At 37.4% G+C, this 21,454-nt stretch overlaps 1 protein-coding gene across 1 annotated transcript; it reads right to left on the minus strand.

The window, feature by feature from the left end:
- Window positions 1-16,362: 16,362 nt before the first annotated feature.
- Window positions 16,363-18,711, minus strand: LOC109065776. Its single transcript, XM_042734693.1, has 4 exons — window positions 18,612-18,711; window positions 18,259-18,341; window positions 17,331-17,639; window positions 16,363-17,124 (listed from the first exon to the last, which is right to left on the minus strand). The coding sequence occupies exons 2-4, from the start codon at window positions 18,317-18,319 to the stop codon at window positions 16,787-16,789; spliced, it is 708 nt and encodes a 235-aa protein (XP_042590627.1). The 5' UTR covers window positions 18,320-18,341; window positions 18,612-18,711; the 3' UTR covers window positions 16,363-16,786.
- Window positions 18,712-21,454: the final 2,743 nt, after the last annotated feature.

Consider the following 21,454-nt stretch of genomic DNA (forward strand, 5'->3'; position numbering starts at 1 on the left):
TGTTTCTCTCTATGGCTCTTCTTTTTAGACATCCTTTCCTCACTGGATGAACTGCTGCTCAACACTTTAGGCAATGGTTCTCCTTTATCTCCGTAGCTTTTAAATACAGACAATATAAAACACATTTTCGATTTTTTAAATTTTTTTATGACAAGCTTTATATAGGCCAAGTTCACACAGAATTAAATTATCATAATTCCTAGATAGACTTCTTAAGCATTCAGTAATGGAAAAAAAAATCTGACCTGGGTCAACATCAAAATTATAAGAATCAACTGTAGAGAAATCAAAAGGCTTAAAGGTATCAGCTTCAAAGTCAAATTTGTTGGAATAAGTAATGTAGGCTATATAAAGTGGTATACAATAAATGTGACTAATCAAAATACAATAAATAACTGACAATAAATCTGTTGACTGATAATAAATTTACTGAGCCAAATTCTGAACTCAATGAAAAGAGCAAAGAACTTGCCTTAAAACTCAAAGAAGAAAAAAAGATGAAACTGAAGAAAGAGTTTGATTTGTTTTGGGAACAGAGTGTGAAAAATATAATCAAAGACACCCTTACAGTTAAAGAAACTGACATGATGAGATGCAAGAGAGATCCTCAGTGATCCTCTGGGGGACGTCTCCCTGTAAACTTAAGGCTGAGCAGTGATATTTTCTCTTTGCCAAGTTATTCAGATTATGCACAGTACACGAAAATTTGTGGATTTACAGGATCTGTTAAAGATTCCTTCAGATCAACAAAAGAGAAACTTTCTCGTACATCAACGATAAGTTCAGTGTCAGTGTCAGTGTTTTACCCAAGATGGAGGTGAACATTAAACTCATGCAGCAGAAGATCATGAAAGCAGCTCATCAATCTAAGTGAACAGAAGTTGAGCTGATCCTCTCTGAAAAAGACCTCAGTGGAGTCAAAGGTTTTTTTTTATTTTTTATTTATTTATTTTTTTTATAACATTTGACATTAGCAGTGGATTCAACACAGAAACATTTCCAGAAAATCTGGACTGTAAATTCAGACCAGCTTCTGACTGATCACTTCTGTCAGTGCCGCTCAGTGTCCATTCTGTGGAGCCATCTACACCATCACCATAGAAAACCATGATGGCGATCACAGTGTTCCTTTTTCTACAGAATGACTGTAATTAATGGTACATATTACAGTTTGAGACAGAATCTCTGTGCTGATATTTGTACAAATTTAGTGGCATGTGAACAGTATTTTAATACACTAGATGGAAATTTTAAAGGTGCCATGTGTAAAAATTGAGGTAAAAATATCCAAAAAATGACCTACATGCATCAAAAGAATGAGAAGAAATAAGTGTCACAGTGTCTGGGTTGTGTTCCCTGGGTAACCACTAGATGTCCTCCTTCCCCACGGTGTCTGTCACTTAATGAACCACATTACCCACGATCCCTGTCTCCTCATTGCACTCAGCTGTCACTGGTTAGTAATCATTGCACGCAGTCAATTCCCCATTAGCGGTTGTCATGTCCCTGTGTCATGTCCCTGTGTCTGTCTTAGTATGTGTCACGGAGTCCTTGTTAATCCTCGTCCGTCTCTAGTCATGTTCTAGTCTGGTGTCCTTGTTTGTTTATGTCTTGGATATGTTTGATATTGACCCCTGCCTGGACTGTTTACTCTTTGGATTGCCCCTAAATAAAGACGTATTCACATTTGGATCTCTCACCGTGTTTCCTTGTATCCCGGATGTGACAATAAGGGCGATGATGTCATTAAAAAAATGTCAAGTTATAGTGCTGCAGAGATATTAACCTTAATTAGCATTAGCATTACTAGCCACGGCCCGACAGGTGTCGTAATACCAGTTTCGGCCATGGGAGGAGGTATGCGGGCAACATAACTTCATTTCAGTTCAGGGAAGAGAGAATAACTATCACTGAATCCCTTCGCAATAGAACCTGATGTCAATCGTGTGGAAAGTACAGCCCACTACTTCATTTCAGTTCAGGGAAGAGAGCGGAAGGATGGCTGAAGCCCTTGGCAAGAGACACCTACCACCACCACCCGCTACAGGGAAACAACCACGCTCGGAATCACAAATCAAAACGGTATTGTTTGAATTGCGTCATAAAATTGACAGAATCTGATATTTTTTTATATCATAACAAACCTGCTCTGTCTAGTATGTTGGTCTCCGTGTCCTCTTTGTTTCGTGGTTTTTCTGTGCGTGAGAAAATTGATGTGTGGCATGAAAGCGTGTGAAAAGAGTCAATTGCTTGTGTCTCACGATGAATGCTTGAGAGTTGGCAGCTCTGGTTACGTTGGTTGGCGCTAGCTTGGTCAACATCAGCTGTCTGATGTTGACCAGTGATGTTGACAGAATGCTGTCTGTCAAATTAATTTAATTCAAATAATGTGTATATACAACTCAAAATGTAATATGAACAAAACGTATATGAACATATTCACTGGTAAAGGGGAAGGGGAGTAGCTTGAAGATGTCATGTTTCAAAATCACTTGACATCACCCAACGTTCCTCTGGAGGCAAAACGTCCTCTTAAGCCCTATTCGGACGGGACTAGTTTTACAGGGGGTCGTTAGAGAAATCTGTGTTTCACAGACGTACTTGGTGATATTAATCCCGTCCGAATCTGCCACGTCTGTATTTTTCTCACACAACCTCTATGATAATTCCAGAGCAAATTACCTACTGTTTTTCAGCAAACTCAGTGATCCTCTGAGAAAACTAATCCCGTCCGAATGCGAATGTCTGTGATTGCCGGCGATATTTTATTTCACAACGCGTTTCCTTGTGTGTTTTGGCCAACGTGAATTACCGTAGATGCTCTTACCGCACGCATGTTTGATATATTTTCTTCCCGGCAAAGAAATAATAATGATAAAAAAATAAAAATAATAAAATCAAAAGCCAGATCACGTAAACTATTAATACTGGCTATTGTAATATCAGCATCAGGTAAGATTACTCACGTTCATTTATGCACTCAGTTACATAATGTTTTAATTACAGATGTACCTTTATGAAAATTAAACATGGGTTTAGCCTACTACAAAAAATAAATAAATAAATAAAATAATAATAATAATAAATAAAAATAAAAATAAAAAAACAAGTTAAACTAAAGAAACCACACATTAACATGGTTTTGCTATACTAGCCATTTAGTTTTTAGTATTTATTGTGTAATAATACTAATGGTAATCAATCCGAATGACTAACGTTATATGCAATGCACGCATGCAGAGCGCGTGATCTCTGTGACGCCCAGATGCACAAAACAGACCCTCCCACCTCTGTAATAAACACACAGATCTTATAACCCCACAAATTGGTACATGAAAATCGCAGACGTCATGTGGTAAGAATCGAAACTCAAACGTAGTTTAGAAAACTAGTCCCCGCTATGGCTCTAGGGTTGTTGTGAAGGTAGGGGCGGAGCATAGAGACTATGCCGTTTCTCGTTTGTTACTCTAGAGTAGACCAATTCACTTTATTGAGGCATACTGCCCCCATCTGGTATGGAATGTGGAGTATGACTTGATTTTTTTGCCAGACATGACACATGGCACCTTTAAATCTAGAAATTACAGAAAAGCAGGAGAAAGGTTTGCTAACTGGAGCATCACCTCTGATCTCTCTGAACTGCCCTACTGAAAATAGTTTGTTTGCAAATTCCAGAAAGATCTGGAAAAATACTATAGTGAAACATTTGATGGTAATGGTAAGATCCCAGATAAATGGAGAAAATACTCAAAACTGGATGATATTGAGAGTGTAGATTAATGCATCTTATTTAGAACAAAGAATGAGACTCTTATGTTTTATATCAGAGTCTCCACAGATCACAGTCAGTTTCAAATCGAGTCTGAACTCATCTGCACCTTACAGAGGCTTAAGGGCACACTGGATACGAGAGGTTTAAAGACAACATTCAATCTATAAGTATACTGGTCTACGAAGCTAGAAAAGTGACAAAAAAGAATTTGGGTTAGAATTTTCTAAATGTATTAAAGAACTGTAGAGAATATTTAACAAAACTGAGTTGTAATTGTGCTGTTTTATAGATTTGTATTTTTTAACATCAGATTTTCGTTCTGTATTTTATAGTGAAATAAGTTGTAGATATAAACATTAATCACTGAGTTTTAAGTTGTTCAATTTATAAAATTTCTAGTAACTAATAAAAATCATGACTATTATGTTTATGTTTGTTAACCGTTAATGTTTATTACATTTACACTGTAATCAACACATCCAGTGTTTGATTTTCCTGTATAAATGTTAATTATAGTAGGAATCAAAAATAACAGGCCTATCCCCATCTTACTGAAGTCTTGGCAAATCCTACATCCAGGTCAACAACTGAAAGTCAAAATGCCTTAATAAATGAAATATTTAGTCAGTGTATGAACAGAATGAACATAAAGCAAAAAGTTTGGGAGATACACATTCATTTCAGACAAGAATGTAGAACGCAACCTCGATTCCCTGAGATAAGGGAACGAGTGTTGTGTATGGTGAAACTCCTGTTTACACCATTACTAAAGCCTGGTTTGTTCACATTTGTGTAGTTGCACAAACTAATGGCGCTCTAACCCACCAGATTGGGCAGACCCAACCTCTATATAAGTTGGCTCAGAGGGCCATTTGATCAGAATCACTCGACTGAAGTGACAGTCATCAATTCACGCGCAGCTTATAGCACGGCGAGTGACACAACATTCGTTCCTTTATCTCAGGGAACCGTGGTTATGTCAGTAACTGGAGCGTTTCCTTTAGAACATCCTTTAGAGCATCCAATCACACCATGCTATGAGCAGATACAGAACAACCTGCTCTGTGTACTTAAGTTAAGGACTTATGAGCCGAACTGAGTCCCAAGCTCGGCTGGGGACTGCAGATATAACTATTTCCATCCAGCTGGCGACTGCACAGTCATGAGTCAAACTGAGTCCCAAACCCAGCTGAGGACTGTAGATTAAATAGACAAAATTCTAAGTTATAGAATCTGGCAAATGTGGACAGCAACGACCATCCGGTGGCTGCACAAATCTTACTGATAGAAATTCCACTGGACCAGTGGCAGACTGGGACAGTAAATCAGGCCGGGAATTTGACTCCACCCCAGGCCACCTCTGTTGCTGCAGTCACCACCACCCAATTCATGTGTCCACCAGACTGCTAAACTTGTAGGCTAACCCTGTTAGTTGATGTAACAGGTATCTACCATACATAATATGAATGGATTAATAAATAAACCCTCAAAAACTCACTAGGAATCCACCATCTATATCATCTTTCCCTGAATCCCTCTCTCTCTCACTCTGCACATCTAGCTTCTCTGCAATATGAAATAAGCACTTTCAATAATCTATATTAATCGTGCAGCCATCAATTGTATGTCCCCATGATCACAGTCCTACTACTGATGATCTTATAAATCATAAAAGCACATATTGTTCTAAGAGTATAGCCAGCATGTTTAGTTTTGCTTATAGCTTAAACTTTACCGGAAGGTTCCTGCTCTGACTCAAAAGCTGAACTGTCCATCCCCTCTTGTTCAACAGCAGGAGCACTTGGAGCACTAGTGCTACTGTTGCTTCCTTCGTCACCTTCAAAATAAATAAATAAACATTGTAGACTAGACAACATATTGTAGGCTAGAAATGGAAAATCAAAATTTCTGGTCAAATTTGGCACTAAAAAAATACTGTGTCCCCATATGTAAAACAGTGTGCTAGTTTGTCATAAAGATGCTCTTTTAAAACTTCTAGCATTATATATATTTGTAATTTTTTTTTAGAATAGTTTGTATCTATTGCAAGTCTCTTTGGATGAAAGCGTCCGTCTGCCAAATGATTACGTAAATATAAGGGGTGGAACAGTTCAACTTTTTCACGGTTAGGTTTGTTTCACAGGTTTTAGAGTCACTGTTTCGCTACCGTTGTATGTGCTATGTTTATGGGAAAAACTATACTTTCAAAAAAATATATATTTTATCATATTATTAAGAATATTCTAACTACAAGCAACAGCACAAATAAATACAATAGAGTAAAGCTACAAATAAAATAAACTGACTTTCAGAGTTTTTTAGGTAGGTATAGCATAGTTTTTAGGTACAGAAATTGAATAAAGTAATCAAATGTAAAACAGCATTGCATTTTGGACTACAAATGAACTATAAATCTTTATTAAAGTTAAAGCTTTTCAATCAAGAGCAGTGAGTGATTTCTTTGTTGTTGCTGTTCGATTAATATAAAGACTGTCACTATAAAAGAATGCACTGATCCAGTGTTCTATTCGTATTGAAACAAGAGTGAATGGTTTGGCCACGGGTTTTTTTTTTTTTTTTTTTTTTTATCGCTGTTGTTATAATGTGTGGGAAGCCAGAATGTTCATCCATCAACAGAAACATATATTAACTGAACCCTGTTTGTTTAACGTGTTATTTATAGTAAACCACATTACAGATGCTTTGTCAGATTTAAGTTGAACAGCGTTTCCAGCGCGTGCCGAACCGTGTGTGGAGAACCGAACAGTTCGATTTTTTCAGTGAACCGTCCCACCTAGTAAATATAATGTAAATGTAATGCTGACCGACCTGCTCCCTTACTGGTGAACATGGCTGGGATTTACAAACAACACAATTACTACGTTCCAACGACATCCGGTAGACGTACTACAGACCCCTAACATCACAACCTTTGCTTTTACGCTCCGTTTTTAGCACGGTTTTCTAAGATGAAGCCTGCCTCTGGATATAGCCAATTAGGCAGTGCTTCGCTGATGTTGGGTCATGTGGTGGTGTCATTTTCACTCTGCGATCGCCTGATTCGTAGATTCATAAATCCGTCAATTAATTCGCAGTTGCATCCCAGCCTATTGCACGTCACCCTGATCGACTGTACAGCGGCAGCCGGCAGGCCAGAATGACCATCAGGCCACCGGGAAATGTCCCGGTGCTCCCGATGGCCAGTCCGCCACTGCACTGGACCAAGCCCAAGAGGAGGTCATACCTCTGGTGGAGTGGGCCCTGATCCCTATAATATCAAGGATATTATTTGTGCAATCTGAGCAGAACAGTTTCAATAAATTTGTGTATGTGTGTGTATTGGTCCAGTCCTTTTGTATTGAGTACTTGAATGGCTTGTGGAAAGAAACTCTTACACAGTCTGGGATGAAAAGGGTGAAGAGTGGGTGTGTGGTGTGTGTGTGACCGGCCAATGCTGGTGGCTTTGCAGATGTAGTGTGTTGACCCGGATGATCTTCTCAGCTGTTCTCACTGTCTGCTGAAGGGTCTGAGGTGGTGCAATTCGCAAATCAGGCCATTATGCAGCTGCTCAGGATCCTCTAATTAGTCTTTTTGTGGAAAGTGGTGAGGATGGGTGGTGGGAGCTGGGAGCTGGGTCTCCTGTAATGGAGCTGGTGTTGAGGAAACAGGTAAGGTTCTCCTGTAGGTGAACACCAAGGAATTTGGTGTTCTTGATGATCTCCACAGAAGAGCCATTGATATTCAGTGGGGAGTGATCAAACTGAATGTTCTTCCTGAAATCAACAACCATCTCTTTTGTTTTGTCTACATTCAGAGACAGGCTGTTGGTTTTGCATCAGACTGTTAACCTTTGCACTTCCTCTCTGATTGCTCACTCATTGTTACTGATGAGACCCACCACAGATGTGTCATTGGCAAACCTGATGATGTAGTTCAAACTGTGCATTGCTGCACAGTCGTGAGTCATCAGTGTGAACAGCAGGGGACTGAGCATACAGCCCTGTGGGGCCCCAGTGCTCAGTTTGGTGCTGCAGGAGGTGTTGTTCCCGATCCGGACAGAATGAGGTATCTTGGTCAAAATGTCCAGGATCCAGTTATATAGGGAGGTGTTCAGGCCTAGCGGGCTCAGCTTTCCGGTCAGTTGGTGAGGAATGATGGTGTTGAATGCTGAGCTGAAGTCTATGAACAGCATTTGAATATATGGCACATTGTTGTCCAGATGAGTGAGGGTCAGAGGGAGTAAGGTTAGGATGAAATGATGGTGAATAATGAATATCTTTTTGTGTTTAAATCATACCTATAAACTCATATTTCAGCCAGGAAAGTTTTGATGGCATTTTCTTTTCATATTAACTCTGCATAAAGCCTGTAATAACGTAGCGGTAACTTTATGCAACGGCTATAATTCTGCTGTTCCACAAGTGGAGCTGCAGTTCTACAGTCTCACCACCAGAGGACAGTATGCAGATTTACATCACAAACCACACTTTCATTGTTTACAACAGACAATTATTTTACTGTTTTACAGACATGATGTGCATTAAGTAGTTCAACAATATGATCATGTCAACATTGCAGCAACATGTTAAAAGTTACCTTAACATGATCCTCAGAATAAGTTTTTTTTTTTTTTGGTAAGAAAACACCTGTCAGATATATACCAATGTACAGGTGCATCCCAATAAATTAGAATGTCGTGGAAAAGTTCATTTATTTCAGTAATTCAACTCAAATTGTAAAACTCGTGTATTAAATAAATTCAGTGCACACAGACTGAAGTAGTTTAAGTTGTTGGTTCTTTTAATTGTGATGATTTTGGTTCACATTTAACAAAAACCAAAATCTCAACAAATTAGAATACTTCATAAGACCAATAAAAAAAATAAAAAAATTAGTGAATTGTTGGCCTTCTGGAAAGTGTGTTCATTTACTGTACATGTATTCAATACTTGGTAGGGGCTCCTTTTGCTTTAAATACTGCCTCAATTCGGCGCATGAAGGTGATCAATTTGTGGCACTGCTGAGGTGGTATGGAAGCCCAGGTTTCTTTGACAGTGGCCTTCAGCTCAACTGCATTTATTGATCTTTTGTTTCTCATTTTCCTCTTGACAATACCTCATAGATTCTCTCTGGGGTTCAGGTCTGGTGAGTTTGCTGGCCAGTCAAGCACACCAACACCATGGTCATTTAACCAACTTTTGGTGTTTTTGGCAGTGTGGGCAGATGCCAAATCCTGCTAGAAAATGAAATCAGCATCTTCAAAAAGCTATTCAGCAGAAATAAGCATGAAGTGCTCCAAAATTTCTTGGTAAATGAGCGCAGTGACTTTTGTTTTCAAAAAACACAATGGACCAACACCAGCAGATGACACTGCACCCCAAATCATCACAGACTGTGGAAACTTAACACTGGACTTCAAGTAACTTGGACTATGAGCTTCTCCACCCTTCCTCCAGACTCTAGGACCTTGGTTTCCAAATGAAATACAAAACTTAACTAAACTCTCATCTGAAAAGAGGACTTTGGACCACTGGGCAACAATCCAGTTCTTTCTCTTCTTAGCCCAGGTAAGACGCCTCTGACGTTATCTGTGGTTCAGGAGTGGCTTAACAAGAGGAATACGAAAACTGTGTCCAAATTCCTTGACACGTCTGTATGCCTTGACCCCAGCCTCAGTCCATTTCTTGTGAAGTTCACTCAAATTCTTGAATCGATTTTGCTTGACAATCCTCACAAGGCTGCGGTTCTCTCGGTTGGTTGTGCATCTTTTTCTTCCACACTTTTTCCTTCCATTCAACTTTCTGTTAACATGCTTGGATACAGCACTCTGTGAACAGCCAGCTTCTTTAGCAATGAATGTTTGTGGCTTACCCTCCTTGTGAAGGGTGTCAATGATTGTCTTCTGGACAACTGTCAGAGCAGCAGTCTTCCCCATGATTGTGTAGCCTAGTGAACCAAACTGAGAGACCATTTTGAAGGCTCAGGAAACCTTTGCAGGTGTTTTGTGTTGATTAGCTGATTCGCATGTCACCATATTCTAATTTGTTGAGATAGTGAAATTGTGGGTTTTTGTTAAATGTGAGCTAAAAGTTGGGGAAGTCATGGCCTAATGTTTAGAGAGTTTGACTCCAAACCATAAAGTTGTGGTTTCAAGTCTTGGGTCGACAATACCACAACTGAGGTGCCCTTGTGCAAGGCACTGAACCCCCAACTGCTCCCCGGGTGCCGCACCATAAATGGCTGCCCACTGCCCCGGGTGTGTGTTCACTACTGTGTGTGCACTTTGGATGGGTTAAATGCAGAGCACGAATTCTGAGTATGGGTCACCATACTTGGCTGTATGTCACATCACTTTCACTTTAAAATTATCACAATTAAAAGAACCAAAGACTTAAACTACTTCAGTCTGTGTGCATATAACTTTATTAATACACGAGTTTCACAATTTGAGTTGAATTACTGAAATAAATTAACTTTTCCACGACATTCTAATTTATTGAGATGCACCTGTATAACTGTTTCCCCTGTAACGGCAGAACACAAAGCAGAGCAGCACCAGACTCTGAATGCGCAGCGCTCGTGTTTATTCAATAAATATCAATATCAAAATCAAATGTGGTTGGCAGATCCTTTTCCTATTTAATGCCCAAATTTTGGAACAATCTACCTATCATTGTTCAGGAGGCAGACACACTCTGTCAGTTTAAAACTGACTCTGGTTTTTCATGTTTAATACTGTAAAGCTGTTTGATTTAATCTACTGCATAAAGTACTAAGACTTTACTAGAGTACTAAACTGAAGAGCTTGTGTAACATCCACATCGATGTAATCAGATGCTGTCATAACTGCTGCGTTCACACTGCGGTCAGTTTTTGTTGTGTTCATTTTGTTATTGAGATGAAAGTGTGCAGCATATATTTACATATTCATCCAAACGCCACTCAGCAGCTTCAGGTTCGGCTGCGTTTGCTCTGAACTGGAGCACTGTGTTTTCTTCTCTTGAATTGCCTCCAGGAGGTGTGAATTACAGTCTTGCGCTACATTGCCACACTGGTCAAGCTGCATTTTTGCGGGATCTTACATTGGATCATATGAGATCAAATGACTACTTGACAACAAAAAGATTTGTTGACAATTTTTTATCGCCGACGTTGTCGATAATGTTGACTTATCGTTTCAACCCTATCCAGTTCAGATGGTGGATCAGCAGCTAGAGATGACCTCTACAGCCCCGAATGTCAGTGGAGACCACGTCAACTAGATGAGCCACAGAGACAGATCCCCTGCAAAGACCTCATCACCTCGACGGCCATCGGCACAAGACCATGGGAATCAGACAAGACCTCTGCACCTGTGTTGCAGCCTGGAATTAAACCACGCCATGCTGGTTTCGTCTGGCCAGAGGAGAACTGGCCCCCCCGACTGAGCCTGGTTTCTCCCAAGGTTTTTTCTCCATTTCTGTCACCGATTGAGTTTTGGTTCCTTGCCGATGTCGCCTCTGGCTTGCTTAGTTGGGGACACTTGACTGATTGCACAGATACTATTGGAAGAGAACTGAACTGGATGATGACTTCATTGAATTATCAATGAACTGACTTTAGCTGAAAAATGTTATTGTCTTCTTGCGTCACTGACAAACTATTTTCCTTTTTGACTCTGTAAAGGTGCTTTGACACAATCAGTATTGTATAAAGTGCTATACAAATAAAGGTGACTTGACTTGGGTTTCAGTCCATCTGAATTTAAGAGAGTGATAAAGATTCATTAAACAATCAAACGGCAGACTCAAACAATAGTGAACAACAATAGTTTAATAAGCCAGCTTTTGACGGTGTGTCTAAGCATTTCAAATGGGCTTGAATTTTCTATTAGACAATAAAATTATGTCCTTTCATCCTCTAACCATCAAACCATTTCTCAACGGTGAGTTTGTAGATTCTTATAAACTGTGAAATGTTCTTGAGAAAAGTCTATAGTTCCTGTTACACTGGTCAAAGGTTACTTCTTCACTTTGTATGACACTGAAGCTTCTTCCACTGCCCTTTTTGTTTTTATATCTCCAGAAACAACAGCTTCCAAGACAACTGTATCATTAACAAATAATTCTCTCTCAATTGGTGGCTTCAGCTCCAGTGAGAAATTAGCTAAAAGTAGAAATAATGGTTGTGTAAATTTGGATTTATAGAAGTGAGAGCCTTAGCGCAAACCAACATTAGATGACTTACCATTGAAGTTCTTCTTCTCATTTACTTTCCATTGTACAGTAAGGTTTTTGGGGTTGAAATCCTCAATAACACACATGACAAACGTACTTTTCTGAGTCATTACATGAACCAAACTCAGGGTTGCTGTTTGTGGATCCTCTGAATTAAAATGATTTGGGTTTATATACAATGAAACTATGATGCTGTGCTACACAGTTTATATTGCATTGATTTAATTTCCCTTAAACATCCATACGACTGACTCAAAATGACTTGTCTCCAGTTCCAAAGAAAGCAAAACATTATCTTGTATGGTTCCCATGGTCTTGTAAATGTAAATGACAGTAGTTCCCAGTGTTACAAAAAGTACGGAAGGGTCAGTGATGTGATTAATCCTGATTTCTTAAACTTCTTTACTTTTTCTGGGTAAATCGAAGTGAACTGATCAGAAAGATCTCTCATGAATGTGTGATTGTACACAGAGACCAGCGGCCAAGGTCAGAACTTTTGTAAAAAATAATAATAATAATAATAATAATAATAACTCCTTCAATTTAGTCTTTTTTTTTTTTTTTTTTTTTTTTTTTGGGTTAACTCTTTTCCCCATTTGGGGATCAATAAGTTAATCATTTACCGAAGTCAAAAAGACATATTTTTTACACCAGACCTCACTTTTCACAAACAATATTTCTTGTAGATTAAAATAATCTTATCTGACTCAGCAATTCATATTTGTCATTTGTAGACAGCAAAATGCAAGTTCCCTTAGAGAAGTGAAACTTCTTGAGTTGCATTTACGCAACATGAACAGAAGTAATTTAGGCCAAGTTCACTTCTGAAGCCTAAATCTGTAAACTGTTTTTCACTGGTTCATGTATTTTATTGATTTTAGAAGAATGGTATTTGATTGATAAATCTGACCCAAAGAGCATTGTGAAGAAAGAAAATAGTGAAATAACTGATATGAAATAAGTTTTATAACATCTTAGAGCTTTCCAACATTGTAATGGTACAGTCATGACTAAATATGTTTGTAACTGGCATCGCAAAATGTTTCCTTCAGAATTCAGAACAATCTATTGTAAACACTGAAAATGCTAAACTCAAGTGTCTTCAACTTTATTTGCAAGTTTTGCTAGCTTTGAAACAAAGGTAAGTTTGAAATAACTTATTTTCTTAAATTTGTAGGAAATATTTTTAATAGTGTAATTTATTTCTTACAATACAATACAATGTAGCAGAGTTAAAGATGTTTAAAAGAAGGTTAAAAATGATCTTCTTATAGGCTATATCTTCTAACAACATGTACATCTTGTTAACCTCTTAACTGTCACCCGTCCCCTCTGTGGGACGCCTACGTTTACTTCACTATATTACAATTAAATCTAATCTAATCATGAAAAACTATATATCTCTGGAAAGGTCTAAGACTCCTAAATAGATATCTTACCAATGTTTTTGTTAAAAAATTATGTAGGAAAAGTAATAGATTAATTTATGACAAGAGTGCACCTCAAAAATCTACATCATAACAGGAGTTTTTTTTTTTTTTGCCTTTTTCTCTATCACAGTTTAGATATCATCAGAAATTATATATCAATTAAATCTTAAAAGTTCCAAATTCATCCTTTGAAATACATTTTAAAATCAGAAATCAAATTAAAATCAAAATTTCAAAAACGTGAGTGACCGTTAAAGGGTCAACACCCATTCACACAAAAAATTAAGTTTGGATTGTGCTCTTTCAACTCTATGTTCAGAAATGTGAGTGACAGTTAAATGTGAGTGACAGTTAAGTTAAATACCTGTTTATTCACTCTTTTCCTTCCCTAGTTCATTTTAAATGGTACTGCAGTGTAACAAATGAGCTCTTGACAATTCAGATTGTGTTAAAAAAGTAATTTAAAGTCTTGTATCAAGTGAAATTGGACAAAGGTTTTGCTTACAAAACTTCAACAATATCTTCAATTCCCAAACAATAAACCACTGTAATTAAAAGGACAGTGTTGCAGCCATCAAAATCAAAATGTGTTTTTTATTTTTTTTACTTTTGAGTAGGGGAGAGTGGGAGCAGTTGCTACATGGATTTTTTTTTTTTTTTTTTTTTAATCAGGAAAGAGCTTCAGTGATGATATTCATATTGCACATGCTTAATCGGCCCCTCATCATTCCTAGAAGAAATCAGGCACATGTGACCATTCCTTCTACAAAAAAAAAAAAAAAAAAAAAAAAAAAAACAATTGATGTAAAAGCTTGCCATAACATTACTTAATCGTAATTTTACAAATTAAAGAACACCTTTTAATAATTAGGAATTTCTCCTTTCAAGTAGATTAAAAATCTGATTGAGTCTAAGGTGGACTAATTTCCTTCACTCTGACTCTCTCTTTCTTACACACACACACACACACACACACACACACACACACACACACACACACAGTTATAAAGTCAGTTATATAAAATGGTAGATTTGTCTAATTTGAATTTGAAAAGTAAGACTGATCTTAAAGACTGACGTAGAAATATTGCCTATGTTTATGCAACTGGCCTCACTTCAGTAAACTTTCACAGATGTTAACAGAAGTAGGCTATTAAATTTCAGTGTCTTGATTTTGATTAAATTAATATTTTGTAGTTCAAATGTATTGTATTGATTAACCAAAACATGGTTGTTACTTGAAAGAAGTCTCTTCCAGTCATTTTTCTTTGTTTTTATACAGGCAATTAAACTTATTAAATACATGTGTACAAATAAAATAAAGAAATTGCAAAATGACATTTAAGAATGGTTTTAATTACATTTTAATGAATGTTGCCACTGCCCCTGTGGACTGTTGCAACCGTCCTCTGCTGTGGGGTCAGTTGCAATATTTGACTTTGTCTATTCAAGGATAAATTGTATGTATACAATCATATGTACACGTGTTATAGCAATGAGTAGATGACAGATGTGGCTTTATTGTATTAAAACTCTGGCTGCAAACGTCCCCACTCTCCCCAACATTTTAGTCATTGTGTTGCAATAATGGATGCGGATGGGCAAGACAGCTAGACATCTGTCTGAATATAAAAATAACCATTACAACCCATGACTTGAGTAACAAGCTGAAGTAATCAAAAAAACAGATTTGTTTCCCAAGACAGAAAGGGGAGGTTTGTTGAATTGCTCATGTGAAGAACCAGTTATATCAGAGAAAAAATATTACATATAAAACATATATAAAAAGTCATTGTCTGGAGTCTGTCTGTTACTGCTGGACAGCAGGTTAAATCAAGTCAAGTCGGCTTTTATTGTCATTTCAGCTATATACTGTACAGTACACAGTGAAATGAAACAACGTTCCTCCAGGGCCAAAGTGTTATGCAGAACAAGATAAATTAAAAACAAGAACCACATGAGAGCTGAACTGAATCATTGAGAATGTATGTACGGTATACTATCCACGTCCAGAAAGGTAATAAAAACATCTTCAAAGTAGTCCATGTGACATCAGAGGATCCGTTAGAATTTTTTGAAGCATCGAAAATACATTTTGGTCCAAAAATATCAAAAACTACGACTTTATTCAGCATTGACTTCTCTCCCGGGTCTGTTATGAGCGCGTTCACAGCACATCCGGTTCGCGAACGAATCACTCGATGTAACCGGATCTTCTTAAACCAGTTCACCAAATCGAACTGAATCATTTGAAACGGTTCGCGTCAACAATAAGCATTAATCCACAAATGACTTAAGCTGTTAACTTTTTTAACATGGCTGACACTCCCTCTGAGTTCAAATAAATCAATATCCCGGAGTAATTCATTTACTCAAACAGTACACTGACTGAACCGAGCCAGATAACGAACGAAAGATTGACTCGTTCTCGAGTCAAGAACCGTTTCTGTCGGACACGTCCGGTTTGAGAACCGAGGAGCTGATGATACTGCGCATGCGTGAAGCAGACTGACACACAGCGCGTCTGAACCGAACTGGTTCTTTTGGTGATTGATTCTGAACCGATTCTGTGCTAATGTTATGAACGCGGGTAAACCGAAGGCTTGAATCAAGGGCAATTATCGCCAATGAAGTCATTACTTCGAGCGCAAAAGAACTGGTGAACCGTTTTCGGCAACCGGTTTATTGAATCGAACTGTCCGAAAGAACCGGTTCGCGGAAAAGAACAGAACTTCCCATCACTACCAGTGATCCGAAAACTGATGCAACCGGATCTTGACTCGAGAACTTTGAAGATGTTTTTATTACCTTTCTGGACGTGGACAGTATACCTTACATACATTCTCAATAGTGGGACAGAAAGCTCTCGGACTAAATCTAAAATATCTTAAACTGTGTTCTGAAGATGAACGGAGGTCTCACGGGTTTGGAACGACATGAGGGTGAGTCATTAATGACATAATTTTCATTTTTGGGTGAACTATCCCTTTAATATTCTAAAACAACAAAATCAACTGTTTTGGATTTGAAATCATAATTTTAGTAAACAAAAATTGAAAATGTTAGAATATATTACATGGCATGACTGGGTAAACAGCAGTACAGAAAGCACAGGACATGTTCTTGAAAACACTTGAATTTTCACACTATGATATTTATGCTGATTATATGTTTTGTGTGGACATATTTATTTGCATGCAATAACATATTACGCACATAGTTCGGACTTTAATTTGGTATTGATGTCTGAACGATGCAGTTCAGTGAAACAGATACAGACAGAAAAGTGCACAAACACCGAAGATATATGATCTGATGAGAACATAGAAGTCAACAACATAAACGCAGTGATCATTTGGTCCAGTTCTTTAATCACAAGATAACTCTGGCTGTTTACTTTGGAATGCTGAAACTTGTAATGGAGCTCTTCTGTTATTCATGTTGGCATGTATGACTGCGCAGGTGATGATGTTGAACTTTGCATACTCTTGTTTTGACAATGTTAGTATGCTGAGTACAGATGTGGAGTTCGGTTGATGGATGGGAGCGCTGGTTAAGCCCTTTCTGTAAGGCTCATTGTCAACTTTCCACATGATATAGACATTGCCAAGTTTAGGGCTGGTGACCTCACACACCAGAGAGACTCTAGTCTGGTCTGTGTCAATAAAATCGGGTTTGTAAATGAAAACACTGGGTTTCTGTCCATCTGAATTAAAAGAGTGATAAAGATTGATTAAACAATCAAACAGAAGGATCAAATAATAGTGGATATCAATAGTTTAATTTCAGTGTATCACAGGGCATTTCAAATATGCTTGCATTTTCTGTCAGATAATACAATTATCCGCAAACTTTCATCATCTATAAATGCACACAGAGCCACAAAGTTGATTATTTTGTTTGATTATTTACCTCCTTTGTCGAAACGGATCTCCCACTGGAAGTCTCTGTTGTTATTTGGGTCATGAATGGTGCAGGTGACCGGTTCACCATCAAACCATTTATTTGCATCAACAGTGACATTTTTGACTCTTATAAACGGTGAAGTGTCCTGAGAAAAGTGTATATTTCCTGATACAGATTCATTCTTTACTTTGCATGCTACTGAAGCCTTTTCCGCTGACTGACATTTATCTCCAGAAACAACAACTTCCAAGACAACTTTATCATTGACAAATAATTCTCTCTCATTTGGTGGCTTCAGCTCCAGTGAGAATTTATCTACAAGGAGTAAGAAAAAACAAGAACCAAGCTCAGGGTTGGCCTTAGACGATCTACTGAAATTAAAACAGTTTTTAAGACAAAAAAAAAAAAAAAAAAAAAAAAGTTATTTTGTTTTGATTTCTCTTAAATATTAGTAAGACTGACTTTACATGACTTTTCTCCAGTTTTTACTGTAGGATATTGGATAAAACTAGTCTCTGATCCATACATTTGAAATAAATTTGAAAACCCAGATGCTGAACAATAGTGTGGCATTATCATATAATATTTTAAAGATGTAAATGACAGTAGGACCCAGTGATATAAAAGTTACATTTATCCTGATTTCTTAAACCTCTGTGCTGCGCTGGGAAAAAAAACTGTTCAGAAAATGTTCAAAGCAGTCAATAAAATGTGTTTAACCTGCAGCTAACTGTAATTGTTGCTGCAACAGACATGTTTTATTGTCAAATTCCAAATAGACCACTGGATAGATCATATTTAATATATTCAACAGTTTACAAATATAGTTATTGTGACATTGTATAGTTTTTATCTGAAACTCATGAAAATCCTTCAAATAAAAAATACTGCAAACGATGTGTTTTACATTTAAAAAAAGCAAAGGTTTACTAACCAAACAGAGTCTGACACTGTGCTGAAACAAGAAGAAACAGCAGAAGCCACAAAAGACACATGATTCTTTTCTTGCTGGAAATACTGCAACACAGCAGAGACGGATCACAATTCACAGCAGAACTAGTCGTCATTAAACTACTTTAAACAATGACCAAATCAGGCCAGCTATTGTGAAGCTTGGATCAAACACTGTGTGATCAAACAAAAAAACTACAAAAAAAAACAACAACAAAAAAAAAAAAAAAAAAAAAAAAAAACTAAATTTAGTTTAATTACTGCAACAGGCATTTAAACAAGAACTGTCTGTCAGCATATCTGGGTTAAGAAAAAAACATTTTTCCGTTTTCCTACCGTTCTTCTTCAGATTCTCTTCATGCAAACACACACGGGAAGAACGAGACACACACACAGTCGTTTGCTTCAGTCTCCTTCAGTTTATTGGTCAGAAACAGTTTATATACTTTTCTTATGCATATTCATTGATTTTAGAACAGAATTCATTGGGTAAGCAAATGAACAGATTACCATAATTCCTCCTACTTCAGTTTACCATTGATGTAGATGGTTGTACTTCTTTTCAAGACCAAATGTCAGCAGTAAGATGAAAATCATAGGAGAGGATGAACACAGCAAACTCTATGTGCTATTGTGCATGTACACAAGAAAAACTGATTTATAATAGAACATTACTTAATGACAAGCCCAGCAATAATATGAGTGGAAGGGGAACTTTGTATTAAGTTATCTGAGGCTCTTAATATCAGCAATACACTAAAGGTTTTTTTTTTTAAAGGTTGTTGTAAATTATTAGTTTCTGCAATCTTTTCATCAGGTACAGTGTGTTTGCTGATTTAAACTCTTAGAACAGCAGGCAACATTAACAGTTAGATTTCTTTCTTTTTGTTTAGAGAATATTGTATCACTGTAAGTTTCTGCACATATAAAAATACACCATGTAAATCATTTCATTACTGTATTGTTATTAGAAAATTATATTTAGATATTATTATGCTTCAGTGTAGTTACTTACCTGTAATTGTTGCCATCAGATTTATCTGTATAAGCTTTAATTTTTCCATTTACTGTTTTTTTTATAATTTAGAATTATTTACAATATACAGTATTTAAGGGCTTGAGAACCAAAGGTGCAAGGAACCTTTTGGAATTGTGATGCCCCTCCTGCTACATTTCACATTAAATATACGAAATTTGGCACACACGTATGTAGTGTCCCAATTCCTACGAAAAAGTCTCTCGGAACGAAACCTATGATAAGGCTTCGCTTGACAGGAAGTCAGTTTCCTCTGCAATGTTTTTGTGCAGTTTTTGTAATTTTCAGGCATCATACTTTAACAAACTCCAACAGTTTTAATCTGATCATCTTCACATTTTCTGATTGTTATACTAATGCCTTGGCGACGCAAATATTTTGATGTTTTGCAGTGAAAGAGGAAGTTGGTGTAACTCAGGCAGACAATGTCTGATCTGCCACAAACATCACGTTTGATAAGAGTTCAGGCCTGAGGACATCTACATGCAAATATTCAGTCATAGTCACTTATCACCAGCTGCTGGCCAAAGGAAGTGACACATACAACACTGTAATGGACACCAAGCAACACATTAAAAGTGTTAATAGGATAGCAACATGCTATAAACATGCTAAAACATGTTGGGAACACTTAGCTAAATGCATGCTATTAATACAATAAAACAGGAAGTTGTAACTCAGGCAGGGGTGCTGCTAAGGATTTTGGGCCCCATGAAAAGAATCTTGACAGGGCCCCCAACACAGCTGAGAGTTTTTTCATATTAATTTACATAAAATCATGCACTTTTATGGTATTTTGACTATCATTCTCATATATTTAAGTCAATCAGACAATTGAACTCCATCCCATGTCCACACCCGTAATTTGTCCTCTGTAATACTGCACTACTTCAGTACTGTATAATGTATATACTGTGCATAGCTGTACATGTGTCATATGGTGTATTCACATATATTTATATTTGTATGAATGTACTGTACATATTTGTACTGTACACTGGCAATGACAGTAAAGTTAATCTAATCTAACCTAATATTTTTAACATGACAGTTGAAATGTACGAAAACACTGAGCACTCTTAATACAATGAAATGTATTTATATTTATTTAAACTTATGGTAATTATCTTTAACACTAGAATGAACAAGGCATCATTTTGACCCGTTTTGAAATTTGCATAGTCAATAACTTTGTCTAAATAAATCACAAAGCCTTGCTGCTCCCTGACTTTTCCTAAAACTACATGAATTTTAAATATTATTTTAAATATTTATTGTGTGAATAAAAACAGAAATATAATCATTTCTACCTAAAACGTCCTCAGGCAGTCATTTTGCGCTGTTTAAATTGAGTTTTGCCGACGGTCTGGATCAGATAATGTGAAAGTATTATGTGAAGATAGTTGGCAGAGATGAATCATGCTGTATTTGACAATAGGGGACATTGTAGTAATACAACTCCACATCATCTTCAAGAGATGCACTGAAACCTCACAAACAGCTGATAGTAGTTTGTACAGTAGCTGGCAGAGGATTTTTTATCAGAGTTCATGAAGTTAGACTGCTTGCAAGACAGGTGCAACAGCGTGGACCGCAGCAGGGTGCTGAATGTGGGCGCCGCCTCATACAAAGATGCCGACACCGGCTGCATGTGAGGCAAAGCCGTGCACCCGCTGCACCCTGCTCTATCGAAACGTGCTAACTTATCGAAAAATGCTACCGTAGAGACCTAGGGCCTCATGTACAAAGCGTGCGTACGCACAGAAAAGTGCCGTAGGCTACGATCATTGTCACGGGTGGTCCACTAACAATTTAGGCCTACTTACAAACCCACCTTTTCTTGTGAAATATTGGGTAACACATACTGTCGACCCTTTGCCTATTTCACTTTCTCTTATTTTTTTTTCTCTTTCCGTTTTTGACTTCCAGATTTTGAGGCATTTTCACATCCTCTGTCAAGTTGAATCTGCCGGCGCTATAAGTGAAGTCAAGCTGTTTGTGTTGCCTTGGTTACTGGATACAATTTGGGTGGGCTGAACCATTTTATGATAATCGAGAGGGGGAGAGGGGCCCACGGACATTTGTGTTTCCTGAACAAATAATTTTTTTTTGACACCAGGAAACAGCAAATAGAATAATTTAA

This window comes from Cyprinus carpio, chromosome A3 (assembly GCF_018340385.1).
Source record: "Cyprinus carpio isolate SPL01 chromosome A3, ASM1834038v1, whole genome shotgun sequence".
Lineage (NCBI taxonomy): Eukaryota > Metazoa > Chordata > Actinopteri > Cypriniformes > Cyprinidae > Cyprinus > Cyprinus carpio.